Source organism: Physeter macrocephalus, unplaced genomic scaffold (genome assembly GCF_002837175.3).
Source record: "Physeter macrocephalus isolate SW-GA unplaced genomic scaffold, ASM283717v5 random_23, whole genome shotgun sequence".
Lineage (NCBI taxonomy): Eukaryota > Metazoa > Chordata > Mammalia > Artiodactyla > Physeteridae > Physeter > Physeter macrocephalus.
The window spans coordinates 100217-120177 of NW_021145307.1; the positions used below are offsets into that span (position 1 = coordinate 100217).

Genomic DNA, 19961 nt, shown 5'->3' on the forward strand with positions numbered 1-19961 from the left:
CAGTGTCAGGCCCGCGTACCGCAAAAAAAAAAAAAAAAAAAAAATTTAATTCTTGGGACTTCCCTGGTAGTCCAGTGGTAAAGAATCCGCCTTTCAACGAAGGGGACACGGGTTCGATCCTTGGTCGAGGAACTAAGATCCCACATGCCATGCAGCGCAGCCAAAAAAAAATCTTTTAATAAAATTAAAAAAATTAGTTCTTACTCACACGAAACACATTTCAAGTGCTCAAGAGCCACACGTGGGTAGCGGCTACTGTTTCGGACAGCACAGAGGTAGAACATTTCCATTTATCACAGGACGTTCAGTTGGACCGTGCTGCCTTAGATGGTGAGAGATCTTTTTTTTTTGGCCACGCCATGTGGCTTGCAGAATCTTAGTTCCTGACCGGGGATCGAACCCGGGCCATGATAGTGAAAGTGCCGAGTCCTAACCATTGGACCGCCAGGGAATTCCCAGTGAGAGATCTTTCTAATTCAGGTATTTCAAATTTTTTTTACCACAGCACTGTAAACCAACTGGCAAGTTTGTGTATATACATATATATATTTGTACATGAGATAGAAACTTCTTAAAACGATACTTACCTTTAATAAAGTACAATGCACTATGATATTTTCTACCTTGTCCTTGTTCTTCCATTTTTGAAATTTAAATGGTCACAACCCACTGAACTAATCTGGCAATCTACTAACAGCCCCACAGTTTGCAAACCATTGCTGCTAAGCCCAGGACGAGCACTCAGAAGGACAGACTGGCACTGGTTGAAAATAATGAACGTCTGGGTGCCTTGAGAGCTCCATAAACCCTCCTCTTGCGTGCACACCCCATCTCACAAATCCAGAAACTAAGATTCAGAGTGGGAGGATAGAAACCCCCCAGGGCAGGCTAGCTTCGTGAAAAGAACTCAAGTTTTGGAATAAAGTGGCAGGAATTTCTGGCATGTTTCAAAGAGCCTGTGCCCCAAAGTAGGACAATCTGGTTGGCCAATCTAATTCCTAACTGGATTCCTAAAACTAGCTGTACCTCCCTTGTAAACTGGGAATATAATGCTTACCTCACAGAGTGGCTGTGAAACTTCAGTGAGATCATATACTGAAATACTTAGCCTAATACTGTGGCTCACAAGCCTATAAATGTTTGCCATTATTACTCTAATTTCAACCCACCCTTTTACTAGCTGTGTGATCTTGGGCATGTTACTTAACCTCTCTCAGCCTGCTTCCTGTTTTCCTCAATAAGAACTAATTATCCCTGTGGTGTTGAGTTGTTAGGGAGGATCTGATGAGCCTATACGGGCACAACACTCAGCACGATGCTTGGCAATAGCAAATGCCGCAAATCACTCATTCTCTTCCTCCCCTTTGGACTTCAGGTCCATCTGTGAATGTGGCACAGCCAAGAGCAGGCACGAAAGGTGCAAGAGGCCTGAGTTCCAGTCCCAGCTGTGTCATTTCCTTGCCACGAGACCGTAGCCAAGCTCTCACCCTCTCTGAGCCTCAGTTTTCTCATCTGTGAAGAATACCTGGGAAGAAGTAGATAGAGTCCCCTACACACTGTAGGAGCTTAAGAAATGGGAGCTGCTGTGGTTTTGGCACTGGACCCAAGGGAGTCAGCAGAGGCAGCTGAGCCTCCTGCGGCCCCGGGGGAAGGGGAGGGGCCCGGACCTTCTGCACGTGGTTGATCTCGTCGTGCTTGCGCTTTTGGTTGCGAGTGATCTTTCGCTCAGGCTGCTCGGCCAGCTCGCTGAGGTACTTCTCTGAGTTCTTCTGCACGGCATCCTTCACTGTCTTGGTCAGCGCCAGTCGGTTCTTGTCTACCCATTCGTCCAGTCGCCGGTTAACTGTGAGGATGGGCCATGAGGGTGCTGCCCTTCCGCCCCCGCCCCCCCCCCCACAGACCTGGATACCCCAAGTCACTCACAGCCCACATAGTGTACATAGAATTCCTCTCGGCCCTCCTGATCGTTCACTCGAGACTGGATCACTTCAGCAGAATCTGTGAAGGGAAAAGGCTAGGATCACCAGGAAAGAAAACAGTGCTGTTACAAGAGTGATCCTTCACACCGAGGAGCAGTTTCCCAGATTCTGTGGCCAAATGTACGCTAACCTCACCTGTTCACATCTGCCACTCCCTTCAATTACTATCTGAGCGGGGCCAGATTGGGCTGTTATTCTTATTTTAGAGACGAGGAAACTGAGGCTTACCCAGGGTCACCTATTTGAAAAGAGCTAATACTTAACTGAATTTAAATCTGGCTCCAAATCAACCTTTGCTTTACTATACTCAGTCGTTCAATTGTTCAGGGGTCATGAGGGATAGCTGTGGAATCAGACAGCCCCACTTCCTAGCTATATTTAACTGAACAAGTTATTTTGGCTTTCTAAGCCTCAGCATCTTCATCTGTAAAATAAGGATAACCGTGCCCACCTCAAACGGTGAATTAATGGCTCTAAAGCTTTCAGTATAGCACCTGACAAACAGCCGACCATTCGATAAACGAGGAAGGCAGCCACTGCATGTCTGGCCCTGTGCTGGGTTGCTGCTGGATACAGCGATGGATCATGAGCAGGCCTGCCCTCCGGAAGTTCCCACTTTGATTGAAGACAGACAGACAGACAATGACAACATAATGGTACATATACTATAGCTCACGTATGAAGGAAATGTTGCATTTCTTCATACAGAAAGGGAACATACAGAAGGGAATGACTCAATCTGCCTGAAGGGAGTCAAGAATGGCATCACAGGGGATATGATGCTAAAAGGATGCTGGGGCTAGCCAGCTAAACAAGGAGAAAGGGAAAAAAGGGCATTCCAAGCAGAGGGCACAGGCGGTAAAAGGCATATGGCCTTCAGAGCATACAGTGTGGACTGGTCTGGCAATGACCTTTACTAGGGGAGCTGAAAAACAGAGAGGTTACAAAAATGAATGCCATTCTAAGGAACTTGGGGTTTATTTTGGAAATGAGGCAAAGCAATAGAAGAGAGGGGAAGCTCGCTTTTGTGTTCTGCTAGGTCCTCTCCGCGGGAGGCTGCAGGGCATGGATGGAAGGGGGAGTCACAGAGACAAGGGAGACCATTCAGGAAGGAGGTTAACATGAAAAGGGAATGAAGCCTAAGACTGGGCAAGGAAGTGGATTGGGAGCTCTACACACATTAGGAAGAACTTGGCGAACGCCCAACTCGGGGGGGTCTGTAGGCGGCGCCCGGGCAAGTCCGAAAGTCCGCGTTCTCCTCCCTCAGGCCCTGCCCCGCCCTTAAGCCCCGCCCCCTGGCCCTGGGTCCCGCCCTCACGCCAGGTGCTATCCGGCCGCCGGCACAGGTACGTTTCTCCGATCTCCACGGTGACTTCTGGCTCGCCACGCGCCGGGGTCGGCGGAGAGACGCGGCCCGGGGACGGGGAGGTCCCCTCGACTGCCACATTCTCGCCAGGCCCGGGCTCGCCCTCCCCCGCGACCCCTGAAGTCGCCGCCGCAATCGCCGCAGCTGCTCCCTGCGCCGCCATCGCTGTAGTGGAAGTGACGCCAGAATACAGCGCCGCGCAGGGCCTTTAGCTCCGGGTCAGCGACTCGTGGCGGAGGCCGCGGCAGGCTGGAGTGGGGAGAGGGGTCTGTTACGTGGCAGGAACTCATTGGCTCGTGCAACGGTCTCCACGGCGCTGGGCCAGATTGACGTGGACTGTGCCGGTTGCCCTGGAGTTGTTTTCCGTTTGGAACTATGGCTGCACCCTAGAGTTGAGGAGAGGAAAAAGGCTTTCCTGATGTGATGCCTCAGCTCGATCTTTTTAAAGGTCCGGGTCCCTGATCAGGGGGCGCTGCCCCCACTTTACCGGGGTAGGGCCAAAGCAGCCTCTCTGGATGCCTGGCTTTAGGGCGATGAACTTGGGATTAACACCCATCCCCGTGCCGCCCACTTCCGCCTGCCGGGTCTCCCATCTTTGAAGACTGAAGAAACTGCCTTCCTTGTTGAGAGTGGGAAAAGGACAGTTGGGGTGGGGGAAGCAGGACGGATGTGTGTCCTGGGACAGCCAATAAATTACTCTCACAGAATCAAGCCTTTGTAAAGAAAGGACCAGGTCCCCTAAACAGAAACTAGCCAAAGGCAGTGGACATAATGGAGCTTATTGAGTGAGGAATCCTGGGTTCTGCCCCTATACTGAGGAAGTTGTACAAGTATGTCCATTCCCAGAGTGTCGTTAAAGGTTAAACTGTATAAGCCATATAACTATAAAAAGGTTGAACCATATACCTATCTCTTACGTATCGCACAATACCAGACAGGGTAGGTGCTCAAACATTCCCTTTGGCCTCTCTCTGAATCATCTTTGACTTATAATTTGGTTATTGGGCTTAGAAACAATTCTAAGAGGGGTGTAATGCTCAAGCCCTAAGGATGAGGTTATAGATCAGGAAATGTCTAAGTATTTGTGAGGGATGGCAGTAGGAAGTGCTGGTAACTTGGCTTTTGGGGAATAAAGGAGTTTGGGGGGAGCAGTAAATGCCAGTTGTCTGGCAGCATATGAAACAGAAGAAATAAAAGGCAAGAAAAAAAAAATGAAAACTGTAGTACCTTTTCCCACTCTCCACCCACCCCTAGAACTATGTAGATGATTCACCCAGATCCCCTAGAATCTTTTTTTGTTGCTTCTCTGTGCTCATATTTCCTTTGATGGGCTTTCAAAAGCCAGCAACCAGAGGCCTGTTTGGCGAACTGCCCCTCAGGCTAATAGAGCTATTTTGCCTCAGAAGAGATGAAAACAGAAGTTCTTAGCCAGCGAGTTTTAAGTACCTCCCCAACCCCACTCAAATAGGGACATTAAACGAATGATTGTCCAGTGGAGGAGTCCATCAATGACTGTGGAGCTTAGCTCTCTTGCCTGGCCTCCTGCCCTTCCCTTTCCCACTTCCCCTACTCCCTTCTGGGAGCACTTTCTCACAAATCACTCGGACACAAATCCTCCTTTTAACATGTGCTTCTAGGGAACCCAACCTGAAACATCCTTTCCTAGCTTAAAACCCTTCCATGTGTCCCTGCTGCCTCCAGGATAAAACCCATGCTTCTTCACTGTAAATTCAAGGTCTTTCACCCTGACTGCCGCCTACCTCTCCAGTCTCACCCCCTCTGCCCTGCAGCCAGCAGGATTTTCAGCCTAGCAGGTCACTATGCTTTCCCACCACCAGATACAATCCCTGTCTCCCCTCAGTGCCCCACCTCCATCACCAGTCCCACCAAGCAGGCCCTCAGGCCTTCTCCTTCCCTGGCAAGACAGGCAGGCGGTCACCTCACCACCTGCTCCCTGGAGTCCTTTCCTTTTGCCCTCCCTACCAGGACCCCACTGTCCTCTGGGGCCTGCCAGAGCACAATCTGGTGTGTTCCTTTCCTTGGCAACAGCAAGCACAGCTGGCAGACAGTATTTTTAACCTGACTCAGGTTCAGGAATCAGGTGGCTTGGAGAGTTGCCTAGTCTGGTGACCTACACCTCCGCAACCTGTGACTGCTGGGAAGGGAAGAGTCAGAACTGAGGCCTAAAGCTGGGCCAACCCGGGCCTTCAATATTGTCTGGGAGCCAGAAACATTTGGTAAATGAAATAAATGAAAGGTCTTTGCACAAACTGCCCAAGTCATCTCCACTCCCGCCAAATCTAACATGCAAGCGACTCGGGGCCAATTCCATTCCTGGTCTGCCAGGCTGTGAGGACAGAGACTGGAACATGAACTAGTTAAACCCAAGGGCCCAGGGGACCTGAATGGGGGCAGAAACAAAGGCTCACCTGCCCTGCCCACACATGGGGCCCAAGAGGGCATTCAAAATGTGAACTTTAATAACAAACAGCAGGTCAGAGTGGGGGTTTCCCCAGGAATAAGAATGACGGAGCTGGTGCTGGAGACCCCAAGGGTCCCCACTTCATCCTCTCTAAGGCCTGGAGGCAGGGAAGCAGTGGACCCCATCGAGGAGGGGAGGCGCCTGGCTCCACGTAAGTCCATCTGCTTGGGGCCCTAAGACCCGAGATGCAGCAGTGTGTGGAGCAGGGTGGCACCCTGCTGGGCCCGGAAGGTCCTGCCAGGGTGTGTGGCCCACCCTTGGCAGGAAAGCAGACCAAGGGGTCTGCGGGGTCAGATGCGGAAGCTTTCCTCCCGGCCGTCGATGTGACGGAGCCGCAGGTAGACGTCCGTGCCAATGCCCTGTAGGGACTGCAGCCGAAGGGAGCCACCGAGGTACTCCGCGTAGGCCCGCGATGTGGGCAGCCCGAAGCCAAAGCTGGGGGTAGGCAAGGGGACAGAACACGGGCTTCAGAGGCTTGAGTCTCCTGGGGCCCCCCCGCCCCTCCATTCTGGCCAGGTGGGGCCTCACCCGTGCATGGGTCCCGACTGGCCGCCACTGTGCAGGTCCAGGTGGCCGAAGAGGGGGCTGATCCGGGGGTCCTGGGTGCTGGCCTCAGCTGTAGTGAAGTGGTAATCCATAACCCGATCCAGGTCTTTGTGAGCGATTCCCCCGCCCCGGTCTGAAATCCTGGCAGGATGACGACGACAGGGGTTTGGCTCAGCTTTGGTAGGGCTCACTACCTCCCCAAGCAGACAGTGCTAAGTCGGCCTTGCTGTCTCTTCCACGCAGACATGGAATGTGGTCACCTAGACTCTTGGGCCTTGTTTTAAGCTATGTTTCTCCACCCTCACCTTTGCCACTAACTGCTTATACCTTCTCATAGGACTTGACATTTATTCTCCGCCCAGCACTGCAGACTGTTTATTTCTGAGTCCTTCCCCACTCTGGGCCCCTCAGCTGCTGACAAGGACAGGGCCCTGGGGCCCACAGCTGGCACCAGATCCACTCATGTCCAGCTCATGGCAATCTCAGGACTGGAGAATATCTTGTCCAACCAGAAACTAAATCTCAGACTGGGGCAGGTACTGGCTTGAAATCATCCAGCAAATCAGAAACAGTGCCCGGAACCCCCATGCATCCCACCTCAACTCCCACCCAGGGCAAACCTGATGACGAGATCGATATCATTGTTGGCGATGGTGATGACCACATCTGGGACATTGTAGGGAGTGTCTAGGTGACTCTCCATTGTGGCTCTATGCAGAAGGAAAAGACCAGTAGGTGGTGGTGCCCCAGCCTCACCCCCATTCCTGTTTGCCCCCTTCCAATACATCCAGCAGCCCACCTCATGGCATTCTTGAGCAGCTCGGGCAGGATGTAGTCCAGAGGCATCGGGATGAAGGGGAAACGGGCAGCCACATGTCCATTGATGCGGACTCGGGGGGCGTTGCCATACTTGTGTTCACACAGGCGTCTGCGGAAAGGAGCAAGGGTTCAGACCTCAACCGGTAGTTCTCAACTGGAGGCGATTCTGTCCCCACCCTCCCAGGGAAATTTCGCAATCTCTAGTGACATTTTGGCTGTCACAGCTGGAGAGTATTACTGGCATCAAGTGAGTAGAAGCCAGGGACCCTTCTGAACAACCTAACAAGCACAGGCCAGCCCCTCACAAAAAAGAATGATCTGGCCCAAAACATTAACAGTGTCACAGTTGAAAAACCCTGCCCTGGACCATGCCCTGGGCAACGGATCAGACCCAAACCTTCCCTGCCCGAAGACATCACCCCCTTAGCCGTTCTAGCCTCACCTGGCAAAGTCCACCCACTTTTCAATAATCTTCTTTGGTGAGAGGCGAGTGCAGATGATGCCAACGAAGTCGGGCTGGCAGGAGAAAGCAGGTCAGGACCAGGGATCACCTCCACCCACACCGTGGCCACCAAAAGCTTGTAAACTCTAGACTACAGAAGCAGCCCCAAGGCTCTCCCCAGGCCCTCGGCCCGGGTCCCCAGCCCATGGGGGCTCCTGGCTCAGTCCCCTCTGCCCCACTTGACATTCCCAGGTAGGTCTCAGGTCCCCGCGCCCCACCTTGTCCTCATGTAGCGCCAGATGATGTGTAGCCAACATGCGGATCCCAAGCCTTGAAGTCAACGTCTTGTCTAAGAAGTAGCGGACGAGCTTCTCATCCTGTAAAGAGTAGGGGCTCAGAAACCCAGGGAAGCCTGGGACTTCCCTGGTGGCGCAGTAGTTAAGAATCCGCCTGCTAACGCAGGGGACGTGGATTCAATCCCTGGTCTGGGAAGATCCCACATGCCGTGGAGCAACAAAGCCTGTTCGCCACAGCTACTGAATCTGCACTCTAGAGCCCGCGAGCCACAACTACTGAGCCCATGCACCACAACTACTGAGCCTGCGCGCCACAACTACTGAAGCCTGCTCACCTAGAGCCCGTGCTCCGCAACAAGAGAAGCCACCGCAATGAGAAGCCCGCGCACCGCAACTAGAGAAAGCCCACGTGCAGCAACAAAGACCCAACGCAGCCAAAAATAAATAAACAAAAAATAAAAATGAAACAAAAAATGTTAAAAAAGCCCGCGCACCGCAACTAGAGAAAGCCCACGTGCAGCAACAAAGACCCAACGCAGCCAAAAATAAATAAACAAAAAATAAAAATAAAACAAAAAATGTTAAAAAAAAAAAAAAAAACCCCAAAGAAACCCTGTGCCCTTCCCAGGCCCTCCAAACAGGCCTGGGCCCCCACTGCACTGCTCCTGACCTCTATGTGCTTCCGGCTCTCACGCAGGCCCTCAGCTAAGAGGGTCACCACATCCTTGTGGTCGTCCAACAGCTGTCGCACCAGCTGGCAGTATTGGGCATCGTCCGCCTGGTCCTTGATCTGCAGGCCACAGAGTCATAAGCTTGGATGGTCCAGCCCTGACTTCTCAGCCCCTCACCCTGCCCTGGCCCAGCCCTCACCGGAGGGAAGTCTGTCAGCTTCTGGAAGGCACGGATGTACAGCTCGTGCTGCAAGGAAGAGGTGTGGGAATTCACAGGGATGCTGTGGGCACCAGGTAGAGAACAGCTACCCATGCCCACCTATGGGGACTGCCATCCACCCCAATTCATTTGGTTCAAACCCCGTCATGGCCTTTGAAGCCTCCATGAAGGGTTGGGTCCGAGTCCTCTGTGGCCCTGAAACCTTTTGGCAGGTAAGTCTCTACCGCTCTGATTCCGTCTCCCCATTTGCCCCATGGGCGGTGGGCACACTGATCTAAGGTCCTCTCTACTAGGGAAACCGACGCCCCCTTGAGGCCACCTTACCACGTGCAGTATGGTGGGGTTGCAACCAATGATGAAAGGAAGGCTGCGGAAGCCCTTGATTCGGTGAGCGATCCTCACTGGCAACTCCTGCTGCAAGTACCGGGCACTTTTCTAGAAGAAAGTGAGGAAGGAAGTTAGGGCCAGGGCCTGAGTGGCTGGGTCAGAGCTCCAGGGACCAAGAGAAAAACAGGGACAGAAATCTTACCAGAAGGTGACTGCCATCCTGAGAGCGGCCTGAATAGAGCATCATGGTCGGAGTGAGACGGACTGAGGGCTGGAGGGGCAGAGGGCCCTTGAGCACTGGATCTCTGACACCCTGCCCCATCATATTAGCTCCACCCCTTCCCTGGACACCCACTCCAGCTCTGGACCCAGGCCTCACCGCCCTAGCTGCACACCTTCTCCGCTGCCACATCGATGGCCGACTGGTTGTAAAAGGAGGTGACTGTCTTGGAGCGCTCCCGTGCCATCTCCACGTGGTGGGTATCGGTGGCTGATGTGGAGCGGGCCCGGAGAGAGAGTGCGGGCCCCAAGAGAGGCCAGAGTGCTGGCCCGCCCCGGGGTCCGCTCCCCAGCACGGAAGCCAGTATCATCGTTTTGCTCTTTTGTCGAACTGGGCGGCCACTAGGGCTGAGGACCGGATAGATGGAGGCGACCCCAAAACGGGGCAAGAAGGGTGTGGGTGGGCAGGGGCACTTCTCTGACTTCAGGGGCGAGAGCCGGTCGAGGATGCTGACAAGCTCAGCCTCCAGGAGCAGCTCCCATCTATAAAGGCGGAGGAAGGGGGAGTTGTAAGGCTCTGAATCCAGGCGCACTATCTTTCCACGTGAGCACTGGTTAATCAGATTTGGACAGTCTCTGCCCACCCCTTCAACCACTTCCCCAAGCACACACAGGCCGAGCCTGGATAACCTTGCTTTCCGGGGCTACTATCTTTCAATCTGATGTTCTATCTGGTAGTCTGGAGGGAAGGAAATGCTTAGACCCATCCAACCCGAAAACCTCAACCCCCGCTCCCTCTGATCCCGGGCACCCTCGTTCAGGGGGCGGGGCTGACCCCTAATCCGGCGCCTTCGGACCCTGGCCGGTGTCTGGCCTGCGCACCTGCGGCACATAGAACTGTGCACCCCAGGGTCGGCTGCGTTGAAGTAGCGGCTCGGGAGTCCCCGTCTGGTTCCCTCCCTCCGCAGGGTCACTTGGTTCGGCCCGGATCTTCCCCATATGGTAGATGCCATTCCCCCAGCCCCCCAACCCCAGTCCACGCGCGCTCCAGCAATCCAGAGCAAGGGCGGAGGCGGCGGGCGCGCGCTGCGAAGCCTTCCCGGCACGGTCTGAGCGGGTAGCTCCACTTACCTCGGGGCCAGAGCCAGGGCCGGGGTCCGAGAGGAACGGCCCAAAAGTCCACCGGCCGGGCTGGCCGAGCCGCTTGCGCCTTCTGCCGCCGTGACGTCACGTGGGCTATGGGCGCCCGGTGCCTCCTGGGAGTTGTAGTTTGGAGCGGAGGACTCGCAACTCGCGCCAGCCCATCGTGGCTGTGTCTCTGCTCCCAGGTCCCCAAATAAATAGCACAGCTCTCTACACAGGGCTCCCGGAGTTATCTGGTCTCTCTGGGCCTCTGTCTTCTGCTCTATAAAATAGGCTCTCTGGGAAAGAAATGCGAGAGGGCGAGAAGACCCTTAGATGCAAAGTGCACAGACCAAACCCTACCTGGATTCCTCCCCTGAGGTCCCGTCCTTCTCCCTTCTAGCTCTTGACTCATTTGTGGAAAACCAGACCGCCTGGTTCAACGCCCAGCTCAGCCACTTACCATCTGGGCCAAGTTACTTAAACTACTCAATACTTCAATTCCCGTATTGGTAAAATGAGGTTGTACCAACCTTGGGGTTGTGTGGTCACATGAATTTATATATGTAAAGTGCCCAGAATAGTGCCAGGCGTGGAATTAACACTCTACTAGGTATTATTATTATTAATATTATTACTGTTATTGTTACTGAGCCCAAGCTCGCTCTGCTCGCCGCACGACAGGCCATCGGAGACGAGGTGTTGGACAAGCAATTCGGCAGACCGAGAAGACGGCAGACTAAAGTCTCAAAATAACCAACTTATCCGGGTTTGGATGCCAGTTTCTTTTATAGCACAGAGAGGGGGAAGAGATGAGGAAGTAAAACAAAAAGGCCATAAGTTTTGCAAATATCACCTGGAATGGCCAGCCTCGGGGAGGGGATGTGTTAATTTCTTCTTTCTTATAGCCATCCACAGGCGGACAGGGTTCGGATGTTTCCCTGAACAAAGGCACTTTGGTTTAACATTCAGGTAGAGAAGGGCAGGGTTCCCCGAGGCAGGCCATTGTGTATAGACAGTATCCTTTTAGTGAACAAAAGCAGCAGAAAGCAAAGGTTAAAGTAAAAGAAACAGATCCAACATGCAGTTGGATGTTTGGCTCTTCCCTGTTACATTATCATTATTACTAACTAATGCCAGCAACAAACTGTTTAGGTGACTTTTCTGTGCAAGGAGAGGAGATTGGTGTTGAATTAAATAAATAGACCCTTCCCTGCCCTGAAGAGGAAGACAGACAATTTCCGTGTCATCAGTTGTGCTTAGAGCCACACAGGAGGCTGTGGGAGCATCAAATAGGGTCTGGGAAATTGGTGTAGGTGCGTTGTGAGTAGGACTGGCCAGGTGTGGGAGCTGAAGTGGGAAGGACATGTCAGGACAGGGAAGAGCCTGGAGCATGTGGAGTCTGGGAGGAGAGGAGCTGAATGAGGTGAACAGAGCCAGATTTTGAAGGATGAGTGTGCATTTGTCCTGAAGTAGTAAGAAGCCACTGAAGAGTGCTTCTCTGGTGGCGCGGTGGTTGAGAATCCGCCTGCCAATGCAGGGGACACGGGTTCCAGCCCTGGTCCGGGAAGATCCCACGTGCCGTGGAGCAACTAAGCCCGTGCGCCACAACTACTGAGCCTGAGCTCTAGAGCCTGCGAGCCACAACTACTGAGCCCAAGTGCCACAACTACTGAAGCCCGCGACCTAGAACCCCTGCTCCGCAACAAGAGAAGCCACCGCAATGAGAAGCCCACGCACCGCAACAAAGAGTAGCCCCCGCTCGCCGCAACTAGAGAAAGCCCGGCACAGCAACGAAGACTCAACACAGCCAAAAATAAAATCAATCAGTTAATTAATTTTTTTAAAAAAAGAAGCCACTGAAGGGTTTTAACTGGATAGATCTGCTCCTTAGACAGAATGCTCTGGCGGTAGTGATTGGGACCAGTGAGACCAAACGAAGAGAGACCAGTGATAAGACAGTTTTTCCAAGCAGGCGATGATAGGAGAGAGACTTTTCAGTGTGTGTTTGTGTGTACTTATACTGACCAGATTTTTCTTCACCATGGTCATGTATTTTCTAAATAGTTTAAATTTTTAAAGCAAAGGGGTAAGTGAAGCAGGCGATATTCTGGAGTTTTGGGGGGTTTGTTTTGTTTTTGAAAATTTTTTTTCTTTTTTGGCTGAGCCATGCGGCTTGCGGGATCTTAGTTCCCGGACCAGGGACTGAACCCCGGCCCTCGGCAGTGAAAGCATGGAGCCTTAACCACTGTGCCGCCAAGGAATTTCCTGGAGCTGTCTTTAAACTTCAGCAGAGGTGGGACCCTTCACCACCGGCTGGGCTGCCTGAGGGACTGGGGGGAAGTCTGCACAGATCATGAGGAAGGGGCTCCCTGAGTCTCTGGATTTTCTCTTCGGCCCTCATCCCCACACCATGCCCACCCTTTCTTTTCCCGCATCCCGGCAATACCCTGGAGTGACGCTGGGAGGACGCTCAGCTCCGGAGGCGGCTGGAGGCAGGCAGGGCTTGAGCCAGCGTTAAAAGGGAGAGGGGAGGGTGCTCCCTCTGGGAAGGCCGAAGTGCGCAGAGAAGCAAAAGATGGCTTGAAGCGTGCCAGATCCCGGCGCTCACGTGGCCGCGGCGTGGCCGGCAGTGCATTTGACCCTTGCGCGCTGGACCAGCCCGGCCGGGACTCGCTGCTACCTCCCGGCGGTGGAGGTTGGACTTGCACCCCAAGAGTCCACCTTCCCGTTGGTCAGGCGCTCTTCTAAGAGATTTACATGTGTTCGTTTCATCTTCATAACGAACCTCTGAGGTAATGTGATTATCCTCATTTTACAGATGGGGCAACAGAGACCCAGAAGGATTGAACGACTCCTCCGTCCCCTCTTTCCGTTCCGTCCTCACCCCCCATACTCATGGCAACAGCCACACTGGCCCACCTGTTTTTCCCTCAACATACCAGGCACGTTCCACCTCTCACGAGCTGTGCCCTCTGCCTGGAACACCCTTTCCCTAGATTTCCACATAGTTTAATCCCTCACCTCCTGTAAGCTTTTGCCCAAATGTCAGCTGAATGAAGCTCAACCTGATCATCCCATTTAAAATTGCAACCACCCCCATTCCCCTCACACTGCTTTACTCTTATTTATTTGTTTGTTTACTTGGCCACGCTATGTGGCCTTTGGGCTCTTAGTTCCCTGGGATTAAACCCTGGCCCCCGGCAGTGAAAGCACCAAGTCCTAACCACTGGACCACCAGGGAATTCCTTCTGCTTTACTCTTTATTTTATCCGTAGCATGTATCACCGACAGCATACTATATACTTATGTATTTATCATAGTAATTGCTCAGTTTTTTTCCTAAAATGTTAGACCACAGTATGAATATTTGTCTGCTATACTGATTTATCTTGTGCCCCTAACACAGTCCCTGGCACATAACAGGTGCTCAATAAACATTTATTAAATAAATGGAAGAAATATTGGGCTTTCTTCTTGAGCTATTGAAAGGCAAAGTGACAAAACTACATCTTTTAATTTTTGATAAAGATGTACTTTGACTGCGGTATGGAGACTGTATCTTAGGGTAAGAGACAAATATATCTGAGAGACCAAAGGTGACGCTACTGCATTTATCTAGGTGGGAGGTGATGATGGTTTGGGTCAAGGTCGTGGTCTGCATAGATTACAGGGAATGAGAGAGTGGTCCAGGAGGAGTGGCTTGGGTGGATTGGGGGGGCCATGGTTAAAATGGGAACCCCAGAGAAGGGCCAGGTTTGGGGAAGGTAAGAAGCTCAGTTTGGGGTGCATTGCATTGCATCTGATTGGCCTGTGAGACATCCATATGGTGATGTCCAAGAAGTGTTTCTGCTCTGGGGTGTGGAGCCCAGGAAAGAGATCTGGGCTCAGGTCAGAGATCAGAAGCTGTGACTTGTAAGGAGTAAGGGAAGACATCGGTGGAAATAATGTTGCCTCATGTGGCAGTTTGTGTTTCCCAAAGATGCCCCACCCCACCTGCCCACGTGAACTTCTTAGAATATGAATCTGACGCTTCTCATATCAAGAGGTGAAGTTCTGTGTTCCTTCCCATTAGAGCTAAGCAAATTTGTGATTACAGTGGAAGGGATACTATATGATGACTTATGAAGCTAGATCATAAAAGATGATGCAGCTTCCACTTGGCTCCCTGGAGAACTTTTACTGGAGTCCTGAGTTACCACGTAAGCAGTCTGATTGCCCTGTATTAATTGTCCATTGTTGTGTGACAAATTACCCTCAAAATATAGCAGCTCAAAACAATAAACATTTATTTTCTCACACAGTTTCTTTGGGTCAGGAAACTGGGAGCAGCTGAGCTGGTGGTTCTGGTTCAGGGTTGCTTATGAGGTTGCAGTCAAGATGTTGCCCAATGGTCCAGTGGTTAGGACTCTGCGCTTTCACTGCAAGGGCCCGGGTTTGATCCCTAGTCAGGGAACTAAAATCCCATAAGCTGCATGGTGCCGCCAAAAACAAAAAACAAACAAAAAAACATGTTGCCCAAAACTACAGTCACATGAAGTCTTGACTGATGCTAGAGAATCCACTTCCAGGGTGGCTCTCTCACATGCCTAGCAAGTTAGTGCTGGTTGTTGACAGGAAGCCTCAGTTTCTCATTAAGTGGACTTCTCCTTAGGGCTGCTTGAGTGTCCTCATAACACGGCAACTGGCTTCACCCAGAGTTAGTGACCTAAGAGAGAGCAAAATGGAAGCCACAATATCCTAATGACCTAGCCGCCAAAGTCACAAACCATCATTTCTGTATTAACCTACTGGGTCAGATCAGCCCTATTTCGTGTGGGAAGAAACTACACAATGTTATGAATCCCAGGAGGTGGAAATCATTGAAGACAACTTTGGAAACTGGCTATTGTAGCCTGGAGTCTGCCATGCTGTGAGGAAGCCCAAACTAGAGCCTACGGAGAGGCTACAGGGATTCACGAATAGCCCCTGAGACTGCAAGAAGAGAGAGAGATGCCAGGTTATCAGCCTCCCATCGTTCCAGCGTTAGCCAGCATCTGACCACAGTTATGTGAGCCAGAACTATGCAGCCAAAATTCTCATACTGAATGCCTAACCCCTAAAAACTGAGAGAAAATAAAATGATTGTTTTTCTCTTAAGTCATTATTTTTGTGGTGATTTGTTGAACAGCAGTAAATCCTCAAAGATTCCCACCTCCCGGTATTTATATCCCTCTGTAGTCTCTTCCCACTTTGAACAGGGCTGACCTGACAGACAGGATAAATGACAATATGGGACTTTCAAGGCTAAGCCATAAAGATACTGTGGTTTCCACCTTGCTCCCTCTTAGATGACTCATTCGGGGAGAAGTCAGTCATGGATAATAGGAACACTCCAGAAAACTGTGGAAAGAAGTGAGAAACTGGTCTACGTCTTAGTCCTCTGTATTAGTTTCCTATTGTTTCTATAGCAAACTACCACAAACTTAGTGACTTAAAACAACATGAATTTTGACTTCCCTGGTGGTCCAGTGGTTCAGACTCCACCCTTCAAATGCAGGGGTCGCAGGTTCGATCCCTAGTCAGGGAACTAAGATCCTGCAAGCCACATGGCTGGGCCAAAAAAAAAAAAAAAATTCCTCTCTGGAGTCTCTAGGGGAGAATCCATTTCTTCAACTTTTCCTGCTACTACAGGCCACCCACATTCCCTAGCTCATGACACCCTTTCTCCATCTTCAAAGCCAGCAACACTGCATCTCTTTGTGCTTTTCTTCTATAGTCACATCTTCCTCTGAATCTCTTCTTCTGCTGCCCTTTTTCATTTTTAAGGACCCTTGTGATTACATTGGATCCATAAGATAATCTGTTTTAAAATCAGCAGATTAGTAGCCTTAATTCCATCTGCAACCTTCAATTCCCATTTGCTACGTAAACTAACATGTTCACAGGTCCCAGGAATTAGGACACCGACATATTTAGGAGCCATTATTCCACTGGCCACATTGTTTGGAAGAAAAGGAATGGGCCTGAGAAGGAGCAGCCAGAGAAGGAAGAGGGCCATCAGGAGAGTGAAATATCACAGAAGCCAGAGGAAGACAGAGTTCCCGGGAAGGAGTGCCCAACAGTGATTAATACTGTTGGGAGGCCAAGCATGATAAGAACTGAAAAATATGCATTGAATTTAGCATCCTGGTGACACCAGCCGTAAGCTGTCAGGGGAGTATTGGGGGCAGAAGCTAGTTTATGGTGTGCTGGGCAGCAAGGAAGAGGTGAGGAAGTAAGACTGGGAGTGTAAAATCTTCCAAAAAACTTGATTGTAAAGGGATATTTGTTGCAACTTCTAAAATGGGGAAAAGTTTCAATGCAAATGGGAAGGAAGGGGAAGTATAGGTGAGGGGGTCATCAATAGATGCTATGTCTGTGAAGGGGGGAGCTCAGCTAGCCCACCAAAGGCTTGGAAAGGAGGGACTGTTGGGTTGATCTGGGCTCAGGTTTCGCCAGGTGGCGCCACAATAGAACAGAGATTAGGATACTGTCAAGGGTATGGCGGAGGTGATGGAGCTGGGCGTGTGGGGGAGAGACGGAGAGAGAGAGATCGGCCAGCAGGAGGCGCTGGTGCAGCAGGAGGGAATGGCTGGGCAAACTAGGCGGATTGGAGATTATAGTCCTAATAATGTCTGAGATAGTAATTTCAGGGAAAACTCGTGGTTCTTGATCGGATCGCAGTATTCGCTGGATTCCCCGATCCGCTGGTCTCTAGTTCATGGATGTTCCAAAGTTAGAGCAGGGCTTGGGCTAGAGTAAACTCTATATACTGTTAGCCCGATTAATAAAATTTTTAAAACTCCGAAGACTCCATTCCCCTTGAGGCATTGCGGCCACCCCGACTACAATTCCCATCATGCCTGGCAGGCCGTCAAATCAGTAAGTACCCACGTCGCTTAATCTGGTTTTCCAGTCCCAGCATTCCTCAGCAGTTTTCGTACCTAGGCAGCACTCCTGCCAAATCCTGGGAACAGCCAATTGGATCAGGGAGTGTGAGACCAACAGGCCAATCGCCCAGCCAGACGGGCGGGAGAGAGCGTGGCCAAATCCGGCCCCGCCTCTGCTCCGTGACTGGCTCACTTCCGGCAGGCGCCTCCGGCGGGACCAGAAGACATGGGCAATACCTGGCGGAGCCCTGGGTGGGTGCGGCTCGCGCTCTGCCTCGCGGGCTTAGGACTCTCTCTCTACGCGCTGCACGTGAAGGCGGCGCGCGCCCGGGACCGGGATTACCGCGCGCTCTGCGACGTGGGCACCGCCATCAGCTGTTCGCGCGTCTTCTCCTCCAGGTGCGCGCGGGAGTGAAGCCTTGGGGGACCCGCTGCTCGTAGGAGCGGTGCATGGGGACCAGGTGTGCATGGCGACCAGGTTGCCAGATGAATCTGGGATTGGGGTGCCCGGGGAGCGGACGCAAGAAGCCGGACTGCTCACGGGGGCGTTGCCTGGCGAGACGGGTGTGTCCGAGATAGGAGTGTGGGGTAGAGAGGGCAGATAGTGCTGGGGACTGGGGTTATTCGATGGGGTGCACGTGAATCCTGATGACAAGGAATAAGTGACCGGGCAGGACGGGGAGGTGGGGTCGAGTGTAGGGACTGATTATGGTCTTTTTTTTTTTAATTTATTTTGATTATGGTCTTAAGGATGGCTTTGCCTGGGGACAAGGTGGCCAGATCTGGCTATGCTTGAGGGTCTAGGTTAGTGGGATGACCTAAAACAGAATAGGGGAGAGGGTGGCCGGGGCGCTGGAGATTTAGGGGTCCAGGGCAGAGAGATTCTGCCGTGGTTTCCCAGTCTCTGGTAACTCTGTAAAGCAAGGTGAAGGGTTATACTCACCTTGCCATCTTAAGACTTATTGAAGGTCTAGGACGAAAAGAGGAGCCTATGGGGGAGCCATGGCCTGGTGTGACCTGGGGATGGGGGAGGATAGGGGCAGTGACGTGGAATCCTGTCCTGGCCAAAGAAAGGCTGTTCCTGGAGGCCATTGGCCCTTGGACTCCTGTGGGGGTTGGGGGAAGGGCTAGAAGGGGAAGGACAGCCCAGATGGCTTCTTGGAAATAACCCTCCCAGGATAAGGCCCATGGCACTCAGTTGACACTCCTAACCTGGGCCCTTCCCTCCACCAGGTGGGGCCGGGGCTTCGGACTGGTGGAACACGTGCTGGGCAAGGACAGCGTCCTCAATCAATCCAACAGCATATTCGGTTGCATCTTCTACACACTACAGTTGTTGTTAGGTGAGCGGCCCTACCCTCTCATGACAGGCCCCTTCCCGTCTTGGCCAGCCCAGCCCCATCCCTTGCAATCTTGGTGACCCAGACATCTGATGGCCAAGTGCTCATCACTGAGCACCCAGGAGGTGGGAACCTAAAGGAGTCTTTACTGTCAGAGCCAGAAGGGCCCTTAGAGACTTCAAAGGAGCCCAGTTTTCTGGAAAAGACTCAGAAGTTCCTTTCTGGGGGAAAACCAAGGGTTGCTTATCTTTCATCTCATGTAGAGCTCAGCAGGAAAATTCACTATTTGGGTCCCAGGGATCATTGGACAGATAGGAGAACCAAGGCCTTGGCGGAGCCTGTCAGCGCCTCTCATTTTAGAGACTCTTCCCCAGTAGCCCCTGCCATCTGGGTGGCACCATGGAGTCATGGTGTGTTCTAGAGGTAGCCAGTCCCTGAAGCCCATGCCTGACCCTTTTCTGCCTTGCAGGTTGCCTACAGGGCCGCTGGGCATCTGTCCTGCTGGTGTTGAGTTCCCTGGTGTCTCTAGCTGGTTCTGTCTACCTGGCCTGGATCCTGTTCTTCGTGCTCTATGATTTCTGCATTGTTTGTATCACCACCTATGCCATCAATGTGGGCCTGATGGTGCTGAGCTTCCGGGAGGTCCAGGAACCCCAGGGCAAGGTCAAGGGGCACTGAGCCCTCACCCCAAGCCAGGCTGACCTCATCTGCTCTGCTTTGGCTTGTGATCTTTGCCCAAGGAGGCTACGTCTGGATCCTTAGAAGAGTCTGCAACCTGCCCCTGCCATGCTCCCACACAGGACAATGGACCAAACATGCCACACTGTTTCCTTCACTTTAGTGCCTCTGGCTCTGTCCCCAAAGACTGGTTTCCAAAGTTTCTGCTATTGCCCAAGGAGGGATGGTTCAGAGCAATAAAATTCCTTAAATAAATTAGCCAAGTCTGAGCCATCTGTCTGCCACGGACCTTAGCATTGGGGCTTCCCCAGTCTTTCTTCCTCTGGGACTGGAAGATATGAGTCAGAGGGAGAGTGGAGGGCCTGCTAGGAAGGGTAGTTAGTCCCTTCTTCCAGTATGTGGAGCCAGCAAGACCTGGGGTACCATCAGCCCCCACTCCCAGGAAATGGGCTGGCAGCTTGTCCCTCCTACCGACAGAAGCCAGGCCTTGTCTTCTGGGACAGCCAAGCATGTGAAAGCTGCCTTTCTGGCTCTGTGCAGCCT

At 52.1% G+C, this 19961-nt stretch overlaps 3 protein-coding genes across 7 annotated transcripts in view; 1 reads left to right on the forward strand and 2 right to left on the reverse strand.

The window, feature by feature from the left end:
* The window catches only part of KAT8 (lysine acetyltransferase 8), a 13569-nt gene extending 8526 nt beyond the window's left edge, over window positions 1–5043 (reverse strand). Inside the window, exons 1-3 of one of the 4 annotated variants that reach the window (XM_055082129.1) lie at window positions 3298–4121; window positions 1924–1998; window positions 1668–1843 (exon numbers count right to left, since the gene is read on the reverse strand). In XM_055082129.1, coding sequence (XP_054938104.1) covers window positions 1668–1843; window positions 1924–1998; window positions 3298–3508 — 462 coding nt within the window. In that variant the 5' untranslated portion in view covers window positions 3509–4121. Of the gene's footprint in view, window positions 1–1667; window positions 1844–1923; window positions 1999–3297 lie in introns of all 4 variants that reach the window. The other 3 variants (XM_028483337.2, XM_028483339.2, XM_028483338.2) reach the window with 3 other exon arrangements.
* A 760-nt stretch (window positions 5044–5803) lies between these two features.
* Window positions 5804–13038, reverse strand: BCKDK (branched chain keto acid dehydrogenase kinase). Of its 2 annotated transcripts, XM_007107429.4 has the most exons (13): window positions 12939–13036; window positions 10499–10788; window positions 9544–9910; window positions 9351–9419; window positions 9146–9256; window positions 8801–8848; window positions 8601–8720; window positions 7913–8011; window positions 7635–7708; window positions 7173–7301; window positions 6994–7083; window positions 6356–6514; window positions 5804–6262 (listed from the first exon to the last, which is right to left on the reverse strand). In XM_007107429.4, the coding sequence occupies exons 3-13, from the start codon at window positions 9736–9738 to the stop codon at window positions 6118–6120; spliced, it is 1239 nt and encodes a 412-aa protein (XP_007107491.1). In that variant the 5' UTR covers window positions 9739–9910; window positions 10499–10788; window positions 12939–13036; the 3' UTR covers window positions 5804–6117. The 2 variants fall into 2 exon arrangements, with proteins under 2 accessions (XP_007107491.1, XP_007107492.1); XM_007107430.4 differs by lacking the exon at window positions 9351–9419 and having other exon boundaries at window positions 12939–13038.
* Window positions 13039–17578: 4540 nt separating this feature from the next.
* On the forward strand, window positions 17579–19678 carry VKORC1 (vitamin K epoxide reductase complex subunit 1). Its single transcript, XM_007107427.3, has 3 exons — window positions 17579–17799; window positions 18634–18743; window positions 19210–19678. Exons 1-3 carry the CDS (start codon window positions 17627–17629, stop codon window positions 19416–19418), a joined length of 492 nt encoding a protein of 163 aa, XP_007107489.1. The 5' UTR covers window positions 17579–17626; the 3' UTR covers window positions 19419–19678.
* Window positions 19679–19961: the final 283 nt, after the last annotated feature.

Coding starts and splice junctions, on each gene's coding strand:
- VKORC1 (XM_007107427.3), top strand. CDS start 17,627: ATGGGCAATACCTGGCGGAGCCCTGGGTGGGTGCGGCTCGCGCTCTGC. Junction 17,800..18,633: donor TCGCGCGTCTTCTCCTCCAG/GTGCGCGCGGGA, acceptor TCCCTCCACCAG/GTGGGGCCGGGGCTTCGGAC. Junction 18,744..19,209: donor CACACTACAGTTGTTGTTAG/GTGAGCGGCCCT, acceptor TCTGCCTTGCAG/GTTGCCTACAGGGCCGCTGG.
- BCKDK (XM_007107429.4), bottom strand. CDS start 9,738: ATGATACTGGCTTCCGTGCTGGGGAGCGGACCCCGGGGCGGGCCAGCA. Junction 9,420..9,543: donor TCGATGTGGCAGCGGAGAAG/GTGTGCAGCTAG, acceptor CTGCCCCTCCAG/CCCTCAGTCCGTCTCACTCC. Junction 8,012..8,600: donor AGAGCCGGAAGCACATAGAG/GTCAGGAGCAGT, acceptor TACTCTTTACAG/GATGAGAAGCTCGTCCGCTA.